The following is a 14,914-nucleotide window of genomic DNA, read 5'->3' as shown; positions in this document are numbered from 1 at the left end:
AAGCTGAGCCAAGCTATTTCCATCTGCTCTGAGTATGGGAGGATGGAGGCCAGAATGTGCGACCAGATCAAGAAAGAAACATCTGAATGTTGTGGTTCTTGTAAGATAGAACCTTCTTTCAAATTGTAAAAATCCCTATGGGGATTTAATTTGCCTGCCTATGTAAACCGCCTTGAATAAAGTCTAAGGAGAAATTTGAGGACCAAGAAAGGCGGTATAGAGGCAGGCTGTGCAGCATGGCCTTTCCCAGTTTGAAGAGACACATGGCCAACAGTCTGAGGCTAAGAGGCAAAGAAGGAAGGCCCATAGCCAGGGAGACAGACCAGGGACAGACTGCACTTGCTCCCAGTGTGGAAGGGATTGTCACTCCCGGATTGGCCTTTTCAGCCACACTAGACGCTGTTCCAAAACCACCTTTCAGAGCACGATACCATAGTCTCTCAAGACTGAAGGTTGCCAACAACAACAACAACAACAACAACAACAACAATAATAATAATATTTAGTAGTAGTAGTAGTAGTAGTAGTAGTAGTAGTAGTAGTAGTAGTAGTAGTGAGAAAGACAAAAACAGATGCAGCGCAGTCAGGCCCCAGGTCTCTTTTCGAACTGTAATCTTAGTAAGCTTTCCTGGCTTTCCTCACTCCTTGCCAGCCCTTATTTTAAGCAGCACGCCCTTTTATGAAATCCCCTGACGTTGCACAGGGGATTAAAGTTGAACCACCCATAACTTGATGCAACTGCATGTTGAGAGAGAATGAGACGGTTTGCAAGAAGAGACAACACCTCTCTATTGCGGTACTGTAACTGGGTCACTTTAAGAGGTGAAGCAAATTGTAATTTAGGGTACAATTCAAGAGGCAGACAGTCCTTCATGAGGGTTGCTCGTCCCCTCAGACTTTGCAGTAAGTGTCATACTTTATCTTCACTCCTAATTTAGTTCCAGCCAAACACTCTTCAAATCTTCTATCCATTTCTTGGTTCTGGGCCTCGGAGAACAGGCTTTTCCAGTCACCAACAGTTCCTGCAGACATATTTTTAGAGTGCCAAGTAAGAGCATACATTGAGAGAATATTCAGTGAAGAAGGGATGTTTCCCCATTTGATTTTGCTTTGGGTTATGATGGTTAAGGGAGACAATTGAGCATTCCAGGCGAGAATCTTCATGGGCTGTTTCCCCATTGGAGCGTTCTGGAGATATTTCACTCCATCTATTCTAGAGTCATGAAATGACATGCTAGTGATCCCCCACTCACCAAAAGAAACACATGCCCTTGATTAGCAACAAAGTCATAATTCATTCGAAGAAGAGGATCACACATTGTGATCCTCTTCCTAACTATTGGGAAGATACTTTTAAGGGGTTTTTGAAAGGTTTCACACTTTGGCTCTATGTTTAAAATAATATTCTGTTCATCCTTTGTTGAAAGCAGACAAAGGAGCAGCAGAGATAAGATTAGAGCTTTTGTCCACCATGGCCTTTGGCAGTTTCTGAACTGACTTTATTGAAATGCATTTTGAACAAGATAATGACTGGAACTTGAGTGCCATGAAATCACAGAGTGAATGGAAACATAAGCTTCTGCACTGCATTTACTTTTTTCTGCTGCACCATGCTGCTGGCTCATGTTCAAACTGTTGTCCACCAAGACACTGAGAACTTTAGCACTACATGCAGGACTTATCAGTTGTCTCTGCTGAGCTTCATCTCACTTTCCTTTGGGGCGTCCCTACCATAGCTCTTGCGGAAACACCATATTGGCCTGCAAAGTACATTTGTGAAATTGTGACCACCTGCTCTCCCTCCCACCACACACCTGCCTGGAAATTTACCTTTACGGAAGAAAGTGTCTCCAAATGACCCATGGGTTTCTGAGGATTTCTCTTTCATAGCTTTAAAACTGCTCTTTTCTGCCACGCTTTTAATCTCTTCTTCAGTGAGAGAAAAGCCAAGGAATTTCGCTATTTTTTTCAGTCCCAAGTTCAGATCCTTTATTTTCAGAAACAAAAGATTGGATACCTGTACTGAATATCTGAGAAACGTTATATTGATATTGCATCTTTGTTACGTGAAAATCCCCTGTTTCCTTTTAAGTTGTGATTTTATATCTGGTTATGTATTATGGACGAAAACTCATGTAGGCCAAACCTCAAAACACAGGACACACTTCCCCCAGCACACTTTTCCAAAACCCAGGTAAAAGTCACAAGTCTACACAACCTCTAGCAATGCAAAAGTGCCTCCTGATCCAATCACTGTTATGCAAACCCATTAAACCTCAACACACAGGACAATCAAGCCAAGTCAAGCTCATGGTGACCACATCCCCATCCCCCAGTCAAGGAAGAGTATCAATCACTGTATTGTTGTAGCTTAATCACGCCTAAGTACCCTATGCAGATTTGAAATGGTCCTGGTCTATTGAATGTTTCAGTTCCCCCACCCCTCAGGAGGCCAGCATGGCTGATAGCTGACTTCCGATTATCCTGTTTTTCTTGCATGCTCCACATGTCCCACTGTGTGTAGTGAGCATGCACATCCAGGAGGCCACATCCGGGTCATTCAGGTCAGCAAAAACCCTTAAAAGAGAAAGGCTGCCATGTGCTCCCTCTCTCTCTCTGGCTGCCCTTCCAAGGCAGAGGGTCTCCATAGGACTCTCCACCCAACTGCTTCTCAGGACAGGTAACTATATCTTGCGTCTGGAACCTTTTCCCTTCTCCCCCCCCCCTTTTTCTCCCCTTCTCTACCCACATTTGGTCAGCAACTGGGTTGGCAGATCAGTGATCCCTAAAATCCTTCCCTAAAATCTTTCCCTTTTCCTGATTTCCTCGGATGCACCAAATACCCTTCACATGCAACCACCGTAAGGCTAGGTACACCAGATGCAAGTACTAGGAACCAAGAAACATATACTTACCAGTTTCCATGTGCATTATGTTTACCTGTGTGTTTTTGCAATAAAATATAATCCTATTGAAAGTTATCTTTCTCCCAGTCTCTTTTCAAGCTAAAAAGGAATTTCTTTGCATTACGCTGTCTTGTTATCTAGCCTGCAATCCTGAAGTTTCCAAAAGGGTAATATAATAATTCCCCTTAAATCATAACAGCCCTTTTTGGTAACGTCTTTGGGACCCCAACAATTCTGTTAAAATAATTTTATGTTTGAAATAAGGACAAAGGTAATAAGGGAAAAGTCTGCATAGGTTGTTCATTTGTGGTGTCAGACCCAGTTCTCTTGGGTTTATAACATCTACAGTCTTCCTGTAGAGTTGCCTTTATATTCCTTTTTAACTGCTGGACTGCAGGGGTTCCTTGTATTTTCATAACTCTGTCCACTGTCATCTACCTCACTCAATAGTTTCTGAGCATCTATGCAACAAAGTATTATGTGAGTGCCAAAAGCAGATGCTGTTGGTTTGCATAATTAGGACAGGAAAATAGGGAGTGGCACGTCTATATTCCTCCATTACTCAAATGAACTTCACATTTCTTGGGCAGTAGCTGAGTAAGAAAATAACCTGACTTAAATATCCCAGAAGCCAGTGTGAACCTCACCTCCTTCAGTTCTTCATAGCATATGGCCATAATGTTTGCATCATTGACATACTTGTCCCATTCAGCTACGTAGTCAAAGTAGGAGCCGCAACCCACTAGAGAAAAAAAACAGGGAAGCAAGTTGCATGTTAGAACAGTTAGAGCTTGAAAGCATGAGACTTCCTACAGTCTACTCAGAAGCAAGTGCCACTGAGGTGAGTGGGTCTTACGCCCAGGTAAACATGCATAAAATTGCTGCTCATGTTACCTTAAATGTTTTCATCCATATCCCTCAAACCTTTCTTCACATTTATCAGATGAGTAAACTTAAAGCAGCTCTGTACATTAGGTTGGTTGGAGGAAATATTGGTGTTACAGGTGTTCCCCACAGCAAGCACACACACTGTTGATGTTTTACATGTTTGAACATACCTTTGAGAATTCTAATGGAATGAGCAGTCCCAGATGATGGTACAGGATAAAAGCGTATGGTTATACTGTACACATAGGCCATATGAGTTTCTAAAGGCCAAAACAGAACTTTGAAAGAGAAGGATGAGAGGAAACAGGCAAAGGGCCAATGTCACAGACTCCCAAAGGCTAGCAATGGGCTGCCAGTTTTAGATCCAGCTGATGATTCTGGACTGTCTTCAAGGACAGGTCCACATAATACACATTACCAAAGTGAAGCTAAGAGATAATTGTAGCATTCAAGACAGAAGTGTAGTCAGGCTGGGTGCAGTGAGTGCACTGCCCTATCTAGAGGATTGCTTCACTCCACCTAGAATGTATGGCAGTTGGTGCTCCTCCCAGCAGATCGGTGCTCACACAATCACAGTCGCTACCCCCCCACCCGCTGTTTCAATTAACCTCACAGATGGGCATGGTACTCACTCCCTAGCTTCAGTCTTCACCACACCTCACTCGCCATATGGGGCAACCACTTCATTGTGCCTGATGCACAGGATAGACAAATAAAAAAACTGGTTTCCTATTCACAAGTCCTAAGGTAAGGGTGTCACTGCATATCCAATGAAACTGACATAGCACATTGCTGGTTACAGCTGCCACCTGGACATCTAAAGGTGGTGCTGAGGCCAGGAGTCCTCCCAAACTGAGCACCATCTCTTTCATCACCATTTAGGAAACATTGCTGTGAGACAGGAAGCGTACCTTTTCCATTCATAAAATCAGTGAAAAATTGATCCCATGTTGAAGTAGGAAGAAAAAACAGGTTATTTGAAAAATGAAAATACGAAACTGCTGTGTCTTTCGGATTTCGAATCAGCACTAGTACCTGAAACATGAAGAAATAAACAATAATTAAAGCTTTGTTTGATAGTAGCTTGCTATTTCACAGCGTCTATATAAGTCACTGAGGGGGAATTTAGTATTAATCACAACCTCATTTCATTTAAATACATTCCAGTTATGGTTAAAGTGAGTAGTGTAATGTTCTAGGAATTGATCGTGCTTAGTTCTGTGGCCTACTAGACCATCAAATTGTTGGAATATGGGTGCAATGCCACCTACAGGATTCACACCTGATATTCTTTACCTGTTCTGCCTTCTATGATACCTGTAGCAGGTGTGTCCATTAAGAAACTTCCTTCCTTCTACATATTTGCCCTTCTGCCTCTCCCCCTCCCCAACCCTGTAGTTCCCAAACTGTGCATCACAATGCCATGGGGTGTTACAGCAAACTCACAGGCCTGACATGGGATATTTTGAATTTTCAATAGAACAGTAGGGTTGCTGTGAAAGAAAGAACGGAAAACCTTAGGGGGATCATGAGCAGAGAAAGTTTGGGAACCTGGTTCTAGCCAACAAAGGAACACCTTGCAGACTTCCTTCACACCAATACAAAGAGAACAGCTATAGGATTCCCTGTTTCCTAAGTAGTAGAAGCCTCTGACACTTCAGAAGATGTAAACAAACTGAAGATGTAGAAATTGTAGGTAAAGGACTTCTTTCAAAACATTAAATGCTTCTGCTCATGTGTGTTTATTGACAGCAGCAAACTGGCTGGGTGGTGCAAGTTCCCATTGAAAATGGATATCTCTGCAAGAAATTCAGAATTCCTTTTATAGAGATTCATTTTACATAGAGGTGCCTGCATGCAATTCTTGGCAAAACGGTCTGTTGCTTTGTGTCAGTGCTGGCAGCTTGCTGCTTGCTATATTTATTCTTTTTAAACTTGCCCTACCCACAAAATTCTCAGAGGTTGTGAGGGTGCAGCAAGGTGAGTCAGTTTTGTTGTGCATCAAATAGCCAGCATCATCAGGTGCAGCATTATGGCAGGCTTGTTCCCAGTGATACATCAGGGAATCTTGACAATAATTGGTTTTTGCCCCCCTTCTTTTTTTGGGTTGCAAATGACTAAAAAAAACATACTGTGGGCAACCAGCTAGTAATCTTCGCTGGTGCACCTGCAAGTCTGATTCACAAAGCCCTTAGGTGGGTAGAGATGGAAACACTATGATGGCATGACAGAGAAGGGGAGAAGAGATCGAGCACATGCTTGGCAAGTAGAAGGTCTCAGCTTCAGTCTCCTGCATCTCCTGCATCTCTAGGACTTGGAACAGGTCCTGACTGAAACTCTCGGTAGTTGTACCATTCAGTGTAGAAAACTGAACTAGATAAACCAATGGTCTGGCTCACAATGAGATAGCAGTTTTCTATAGGAATAATTCATTTCCCTCCTTTACCCCAACACAGCAAAGAGCCATTTTTGGTGACGCAAACACACATACCTTCATACATGCCGGCATTGAACTTACTGAAATTGACGTACCAAAGTGTGGTTTAACCAACACGCACACACAAGTGCTATGGTGCTAATTGTGCCACATGCCAAATTATGGAACCGCAAAGCTACGCATAGTCTAGAATGAGTTGAAATGATGACAGGCTGAGAGGTAAAGCCGACTCACCTTGGCTTTATTTTTGAAAATGGATGTGGGGAGGGCATGCGGATGGAGGTGTGTTAGGAGGATCCTTCTGTAAGGATATTTATTCAACCTCTTGAAAAAATAGAAAATAAACACCAAGTCAGTATCAAGCATTACAAAATCCTATCTTTTTAAATGGCACTGCATTAGGCCTTTGTTCCAGCTGATGGCAATCTTTCAATAGTACTAAAAGTCCACTCCTAATCACTGACCCCTTGGGAGCTCAAGAAGAATCCTGACATAGAATTGTTTACACATAAGTGACAAGCGCAAACAGGTCCACGTCAGGTATGGAGAACAGTTGCATTTGAGGAGTATCCCTGTGACTGGTACTTTGGCTGCTCTTTACTGAGAAAGTGTCTCCTGGGTGATATGCAGATTTCCACACTTATACAACTTCCATCTATCCTTTGCACTTTAGTCTTTTTTCCCCTCTCTCTTTTATTATGTCAGGATTGCCAGAACACTCTGAGAGAGTGATCAATCTTGCATCCTGCAAAATTTCAAGAATATTCATTTCTTATATCAGGGTGTGACATCTTCCCCCACTTTGCTAACTTGTGAACTCGTGAGTCACGTGCATGGAAGACTTGAAAAAACACTTGCGTCATCTCCTGATTCGGCACTCATTCCTAAGCATGCAGACTCGAGTCTGCCTGTGTCTGAGTGTGTTACTTATGGGTGTTGCGGTGTGAAAAAAACTCAGGGGGCCATCATTCAGACCTAGAGAGCAACAGGGAAGCCAGGAACCAAGGAAGTGTTTTGTTTGTTTTTGTTTTTTGCATCAGGCAGGAGGATGGGAGGCAGGAGCAAGGTCTTTTGCCCACCTCTGTTAGGAAGGAATGAAACCAATGATAATTGGAAAAAGGATGGACGTTCTGATTTTTTTTTGGGGGGGGGGGGGAGGTACAGCAGGAGGAGGATCCCAAGGGGGTTCTTATTTGGCTGGAGAAGCCCATGGAGGGAAAGAGAGACAGGAGAAGCTCTTTTGCCCATCTCTGAAAGAACCGATGATCACTGATTGCAGGATGAATGGTTTGATACTTTCTTTGGGTGAGGTAGGGGAGGAGGAGGAGCCCAAGGGGGTTCTTGTCTTACAATTGGCTGAAGTAGCCAAGGGAGGGGGAGGAGACAGGGAAGGGGGGAGGCAATTCATAGTGATCATGCTTTCCACTGCATGGCTCCATTGTTACTTGGGGGGAGGAACCCTTACCCTAAGGAGGTACGTGGGGTGGCAGCAAGAAACAGGGCCTTCTCAGTAGTGGCACCAACATTATGGAACTCCCTTCCCCTTGACTTGAGAATGGCTCCCTCTCTTGAGACTTTTTGGCGAGGCCTGAAGACCTTGCTGTTTAACCAAGCCTTCTGACTTCATGGCCTTTTTAACATCTTTTATACATCTTTTAGTTGCTTTTTTACGGGCCTGATTCCTCTAAGAACTGCTGTTTTATGCTCTTTTTTATTCTGACTTTTATCTGACTACTGTTTTTATGGGTTCTGCTAATGTGTTTTTAATATGTTTTTATCTGTTTGTGAAATTATGTTTTAATCTGTTTTTATATGTTGTTAGCTGCCCTGGGTCCCTTTGGGGAGAAGGGTGAGATAGAAATAAAGTTTATTATTATTATTATTATTATTATTATTATTATTATTATTACTGAATGACTAGCTGCAGTGGGACTACTTATGAGTAGAGCGGTCAAGAACTGGTTCGTCCTGGTAAGCCTCACAGCTGCTGCATATGACTCTCCTCTCTCTTGCTGCTTCTGCCCCGGCTCTCACAGAGTCCCTCCCACCCCCTCCTGCCTTGTTTACAGATGGGACAGGATATCAGGGGAATATTAAAGAAGTATTCCAACACACACACACACACCCCTTGGCAGCAGCCCCATTTTTTCCACGGCGGGTTTTTTAATGGGGACGACTCAAATCCTATCAAGTCGCAAACGAGTGACTCGGCGACTCAGAAAGTGCCCCTGTTATGACCCATTTTCGAGTTGAGTCGCAGGGGGAAACGACTTCATTCAATTCAAGTTGGCCATGCTGGACTGTCATTTCCCTGGCTAACCTTGCACATCTCTGGATCGCCAAATTCTAGGCGTGGCACCAATGCCAATTCTTTTTCAATAGCAATTCGCTGTTTCATTTCTTCTTCCGTATATTTTGTAGCTGCACTTTCCAAGCTGCTTAAGATGTGATCGAGCCAGTTAGTGCCTGGAAGAAATGGAAAATTTTTAAAAAAATGGAGTAGGACTTGGGGCTGGCAAGCAAAGCCATTCTTTCATCATGCTGCTTTTTTTAACAAAGAAAAAAAGTTGCCTGTTTCCTTCAGGTGCAGTCCACTGCTTCTCCTGGTAGTAGGTTGCTAACTCTTACTAAAGCTATTGCAGGAGATTCTTTTCCCCAACAGGATGTACCACTGAAAATACTTGGAGGCCCTGTTAAAATCTGCAGTGGTCACCTGGAGATTGATGTTGATTCTGGAAATTTCAGGCCAGTCCTGAAGAGATGGCAACCCAACTTTGTACACTGATTGGTGTACACACTTGTTACATGAAAATCCCCCTTTTCCCTTCTAAGTTGTGATTTTTACTAAAATGCAGGCCTAAAACTTCTCTTTCAGGCCACAAAAGGAGTCAGATCTTAAACTCACTCATTTCTCATGTTGTTTGTCAGTCTGGGGAGACTCATTTCCTCTAGAGACACTGGAAATGTCTTTATTGTTTAAGTCAATCACTGAATATGCAAACACCTTAAAGGTGTTGACTTTGGCAGCAAAGACTTTGGCAGCAAAGTCTACTACCTATGGTTAATTAAATCACAACCATTAAGCCACCTCCAGACTCAAATCCAGTAGCAACAGGAAATAAGCTACTCCCCCTCCCCCAGAGTCAAGCTTTGCTGATAACTGAGTTCTGGACCCTTCCACCTTTTCATCACATACTCCACGTGTACCATTGTGTGTTACTGAGCATGCCCACAGCTCTGGGATACCTCCGGTCAGTTTAGATTGACTTCCAGGTCAGGCAACTCTTATAAGAGAGAACGCAGAGCTCAGCTCTCTCTCTCTCTCTCTCTCTCTCTCTCTCTCTGACTGCCCACCTGCTAGAGGGGCCATACACAGGACTCTCTTCATCCAACTGCTCCCCCACACAGGTAAATATATCGTGCATCTAAACTTCCCCCCCCCCTTCTTCCCTACCTATTCCTCCCTTCTCCCCCCATCTTTAGTCAGCAACTGGGTTTAGCAGATTAAGGAACCCCTAAAATACCTTCCTACACCCTAACCATTTCTGTTTCCTTTTCGGATGCACCCAAATACATACCACATGCAACCACCAAGAGTTAGGTACACCAGACAAGTACTAGAAATCTATACTTATCGATTCTCCATGTGTACTATGTTACCTTTGTGTGTTTTTGCAATAAAAATATAATCCTTTGATTGAAAGTTACCTTCCTCCCAGTCTCCTCATTAAGCTAAACAAGGGATTTCTTTGCTCTACGCTGTCTTGTATCCAGCCTATGGTCCCAAAAGTTTCCAGAAGGCTAATATAAATAATTCCCCTAAACAAAACAGCCTTTTTGGTAACACACTTGGTGCCCCTTCCACTGATGTCACCTTCAGTGATGACTCAGAGCCCAATCCTGAACTCCATGCTGCAGCTCCGTGCCACAGCGGACTGTCACAAACATGCCGTAAGGCATGTTTGCTAGCCTCACTGCTGGGCTCCCGCCCATGCTAGCCCAGCACTGGCTGGGGAGGAGGCATTCCAGGGGGAGGCCAGTGGGGCGTGGGGAGAGGGTGGGGGGAGGCATGAAGTGGAGGCGTGATGCGGGGAAAGGGGCAGGCTGGAGGCGTGCTGGGGGAGGGAGGGAGATGGGTCCGCGGAGCTCCGCTCTGCACCACAGGATCCAAGGCGCTTGTGGAGGATTCGGTGCCCTACACGAGCACCTTTACTTTACCACCAACCTTCTGGTTGGCGATAAAGTGAGTAGCCCCATTGCAGGGCTGCTTTCCTTACCCGGGGGGAAGGGGATGGAAGTCCCCTTCCCTCAAGGAGCCTCCCGTGGTAGCCTAGGGTGTGCAGGATCTGGCAGAAACCGTTCTCGGTGCCGCCAAGGCTGGGCGCCCCAGGCAGCTCAGGATTGGGCTGCCCGGTGGCTGTGCTCCAGAAACTTTCAAGTAAGTATGAGATTGCAGAACTGCATCATTGAACCTGCTACCAGAACACCTTCCTTCCTGACTGAATGTCATGACAAAAGCCGTGGAATAGGGCATTGTGGGAGCAGCAGATCCTGGTTTATGGAGCTCCTCCCAGCCACTGCAGCATTGCTAAAATGGGCATAGCAACAGCCCCTGCACCTCTGGATCCCCAAATGCCTGGAATTTGCTGGGGATGTTAGTGTGATACTAGTTGGTGTCTGTGACATCATGCGATGGGCTTCCCTTCTTTCCATGCCTGTACAACAATGTGGAAGTTTTCATACACCTTTTTTTAATAGCATTCAAGCATGGAAAATTGGAAATCTCACCTGCCTTTTTTAAAATTAGAAGCCAGCCATGATAACCACCTAATATGCTGGAGGCAACTCTGCTTACTGCCTCCCCGGATATTGATGACACTGGCACCCTGCCTAATTTCATTGGAAGCCAGCTGTGATGGCAGCAAATCGGCTGCTGGCTGCTTCCCTGCATATTGTTATGTCTGCGTGTGTGCTCTGCTCAACTTATTCACTGTGCTGGAGAAGAAAGGAGCAACACAGAAAGGCAGGGAACTTTTTCTTTTTACTTGTTGGATATGGTGAGGCTCTGCCTGCCCCGATTGAATGTTACTGCCCCAGCCCCAAGGGCTCCACCACTTAGTAAACTTTGGGCACAATCCTAACCCACTTTCCAGCACCAATATAAGGGCAATGCAACTTATGGGTAAGGGAACAAACATGGCCTTACCATGAGGAGACCTCCTTGACTTCCCCCCCTCCCAACTGCAGGATGCAGCACATGCCCCACTGGCAAGAGCTATGCCAGTGCTAGGAAGCTGGTTAGGATTTGTTATTAATGATGTTTGTAGTTCTTGAATATTTTTTTTCCAAAAAAAGTAAGGAATAGGACACTCCCCTCTCTAACAAATTATTCCTCTACCCCAGTCTGGATGGCACATCTAGCACAAGCAAATCCAGGTTTTATTACACATTGGATAAAAAATATATTTCTATCATGGCTCTATCATGGTTGAGGGTCACCACACCTCATCCACCCTTTAAAAGTGCATGGAAAAGGTGGGGAAATGATTTCAGGGAATACTTTCATCTAATTCTTACAAAGTGAGAATGAATGCGCCTCAAAGCCCACCTTTTCAGACTAGTACACACCAATAATGCCCCAAGCTTACTGAGAACTTAACGGCCACCAATTGTGAGATCGTCTACCATAAATCCCAGTGTGGCTCCGTAAAAAACAGGCAACTGTCATGCACCAGAAGACTACTGGCCAGAGGCCCTGTGTGTGTACCAATGGCTCACTTAGGCCACATCAGAGCAGGTAAGATGGCAAAAGAGAGCAACTCACCAGTTTTTGGATAGCCTGCCAAGACCACATCATCCATCCTGGCTTCAAAGGACTCAAGAGCTTGTAATGTTTCTGGATTGCAAAGAGCGGTAGGATACAAAACCCCTTTATAGGAAAAGTACGTATCTTCTTTGCGCATATTGGCACCATCAACCATTACCTTGTCCATAAATTCAGCAACATGTTGCCGGTTCTTAGCCATTTTTATGTCTTCAGCAATGTGAACCTGATATCAACCGAGGCAAAGGTGTGAACCGTGATTCTTGAGCAGATCTATTTTTATACAGGCAGTTTAAAGGACGTGATACAGTAAAGGTCATTGCTTTTATTTGGGGGGATGGGCAGAGCCAAACTGAGGGGAAAAGTTACTGTTTAACTGAGACCACAGCTAGAGAGTAAGTGTTGTCTTTGCTTTCCTCATGGCAGATTCACTGTGAAGTAGCATTTGGAGGCAAACATTGACAGCATTATGTCAAGCTGATTTTCTTTTCCCAGGAAGTAAAACTCGCCTAAATAGTTAAGGGGAAAAAAAGGAGTTAAGGGGAAAAAAAGGGAAAGAGAAATTATCCAAGAGTGTGGTAAAGAAAATTGAAATGCAGTGTTGGCTGAATGGAAATAAAGGTAAGATTAGGAATTTTGTGAGATCTCTAACAGGAGCTAGCAGCAGCAAGAATAGTGGAAATGGGGCTCTGGCATAGAAGAAAGTCCTCTCTCTTCATTTTGACTCGTAGCACGGACTTGCAGATGGCAATCCATTCATACCCACCCCTGCCATGTTTAGGATTCTGTTTCATGTACATTGCTGCATAGCCCAGTGAGATGGTGTCCAAGTATTGTGTGTGATAACTGCAGCACTGCCAGTTTTGACTGAAAAATACATGGCAGCATGCAAAGGGCTTGCAATGCGCCAAATGGGCTTCTTCACTTTTCTTGTTTTTTGTTTTCAAATGGAAAGATAAGAACAAAGTGCCTGTGAGTAGGTGGAGGGAGCTTCTTCTCTGACTGTACATCGATGCATGCTTTCTTAGAGTACCTGTATATGTTCACATTTCTTTTCCACCTGCAGAATGTACTAGATATGGCATGGAGATGTGTACCTTGTCTGTAAGCTGCAGCTTGGAGAGTAACCTCAGGTAAAAGGACAAGTTATGAAACAGGCGTTAAACTGGGCTAAACTGCACCTTTGATGATCAGGCAGTTTGCCAGCAATATAAGAACATAAGAAGAGACCTACTGGATCAGGCCCAAAGTTCCATTAAGTCCAGCATATTCTTTCCTATAGTGGTTCACCAACTGAGAAACCCACAAGCAAGACTTGAAGGCAATTCAGCCTCATTCCACTCTTGTTCCTCAATGGCTTAGAGCAGGGGTTTCCAAACCCAGCCCGATTGTGCTTGTGGGGTGGGGGAATAGCGGCCCATTTAAGTGTGTGTGCTTTATTTCTTGGGCTGTGTTGGTGCTTGGAGAAATCCTGGACATTTGAGCCCATTCATTCATTCCTTCATTCATTTCAGTCAATCATCTAAGTTCCATCTCATTTATTTAAATTGTATGTTTAATTTTTTTTCCAGCACTTGACACCATGCCAGATATTTGATGCGGCCCTTTGGCCAAAAAGTTTAGAGACCCCTGGCTTAGAGACATGAACCCTGGAGCTGTCAAATAGCCATCATTAAGAGTAGCCATGTTTAAATGGGGGGCAGCCCAATTTTAACCTGCTCTGGAATGGGGAGGCCAGCTGGCCTGCCCCATATCTAATGTAGAGTTGGGGCCAAATGTGGCTCAGCCCAGGGCAAGGGGAACGTAGTTGCCTTATCCTGGGTAACTCTGCAGCAGCCCCAATGGGGTTACTTGGATCTGCATCATCTAAAGAGGTGGCGCAGATCCAAGCAACCCAGTGTTGCTCTGGGCTACCCAGGACTGGGGTTAAGGTCGGCAATTGTGTTGACTTCAGGCCCCACCCCACCCCCCGCTCACCCCTGGGCCACCCACTAGTCCACCCCACCTGCCCTCCCCCGCCCCGAAACACCCCCTTCCTCCCCACCCCAGTCTCCTATGCTCCCATGCTAGCCTGATTCAGCTGGTGAGGCCTTACCTTCCTGCTAGCCCAACAGGGCCTGGGCTGTCCTCATGGAGGCCAGTGCATGTCCATGTGCCAGCCTCACTCTTCCAGAGTCGTCACAGAAGTGCCTTACGGCACTTTTGCAACACTGTTCGGCTGGTGCAAGAGACTTGCACTGGTCGAGGGCGCCTTCTGGATTGCGCCCTTAATCTTCTTCTAAGGTTATCCAAGAGCTTTAGATCACCACCACTTCACTGCTACTGGAACTTGCTATTACACTAAGCTATCTGAGTAATCCATGCCTAGCTGGATGTCCTCACTGTAGTCATAGTTGAGGGTGGTCCTTTCATGAGGCCAGGTGAAGATGATTCTCTCAGGTGGCAAGCATGGAAAGGCAGCTGATGCCATTGCTCCATCCTGCCACTCCTGACACCTGGCATTGCAAATGTTAACCCCCTTACCCAAATACGTGCCAGCCTCTGCTCCTCCTGCTCTCCAACATTCTAACTCAGCACTCCCTTCCCTTCCACATTTCCTCTTCCTTCCTGTTCCCTTCTTCCTTTCTGATCCAAGGAGTGGAAGAAGGAGGAAAGGTAAAGGCAGGTGAACAGAGGAGGGTGACCCTCACCAATCTGCTGCCTGTGGTGACTGCTTCAACTAGCCTCATAGACGTAATGGATCTGACTGGCTGCACCACTCCTCTTGGTCACTTCCACTTCCATATAACCTCTCTCTCTCTCTCTCTCTCTCCCTCTCTCTCTCTCTCTCTCATTCCTTTGTGAAACTCAGTCACTGCT

At 45.0% G+C, this 14,914-nt stretch overlaps 1 protein-coding gene across 1 annotated transcript; it reads right to left on the bottom strand.

The window, feature by feature from the left end:
* Window positions 1–891: 891 nt before the first annotated feature.
* LOC136647432 (sulfotransferase 6B1-like) lies at window positions 892–12,257 on the bottom strand. The gene is made up of 7 exons (XM_066622962.1): window positions 12,056–12,257; window positions 8,552–8,697; window positions 6,466–6,555; window positions 4,706–4,829; window positions 3,554–3,648; window positions 1,831–1,987; window positions 892–1,022 (listed from the first exon to the last, which is right to left on the bottom strand). Exons 1-7 carry the CDS (start codon window positions 12,255–12,257, stop codon window positions 892–894), a joined length of 945 nt encoding a protein of 314 aa, XP_066479059.1.
* Window positions 12,258–14,914: the final 2,657 nt, after the last annotated feature.

This window comes from Tiliqua scincoides, chromosome 1 (assembly GCF_035046505.1).
Source record: "Tiliqua scincoides isolate rTilSci1 chromosome 1, rTilSci1.hap2, whole genome shotgun sequence".
NCBI lineage: Eukaryota > Metazoa > Chordata > Lepidosauria > Squamata > Scincidae > Tiliqua > Tiliqua scincoides.
This window is presented reverse-complemented; position numbering and strand designations above follow the sequence as displayed.

What these genes read in the sequence shown, in the direction of transcription:
- LOC136647432 (XM_066622962.1), bottom strand. Translation starts at nt 12,257, where the DNA reads ATGGCTAAGAACCGGCAACATGTTGCTGAATTTATGGACAAGGTAATG. An exon ending in GCGATCCAGAGATGTGCAAG is followed by an intron (nt 6,556 to 8,551) that starts GTTAGCCAGGGA and finishes TATTTTTTCAAG; the next exon opens with AGGTTGAATAAATATCCTTA. An exon ending in TTTTCAAAAATAAAGCCAAG is followed by an intron (nt 4,830 to 6,465) that starts GTGAGTCGGCTT and finishes TTCATGTTTCAG; the next exon opens with GTACTAGTGCTGATTCGAAA.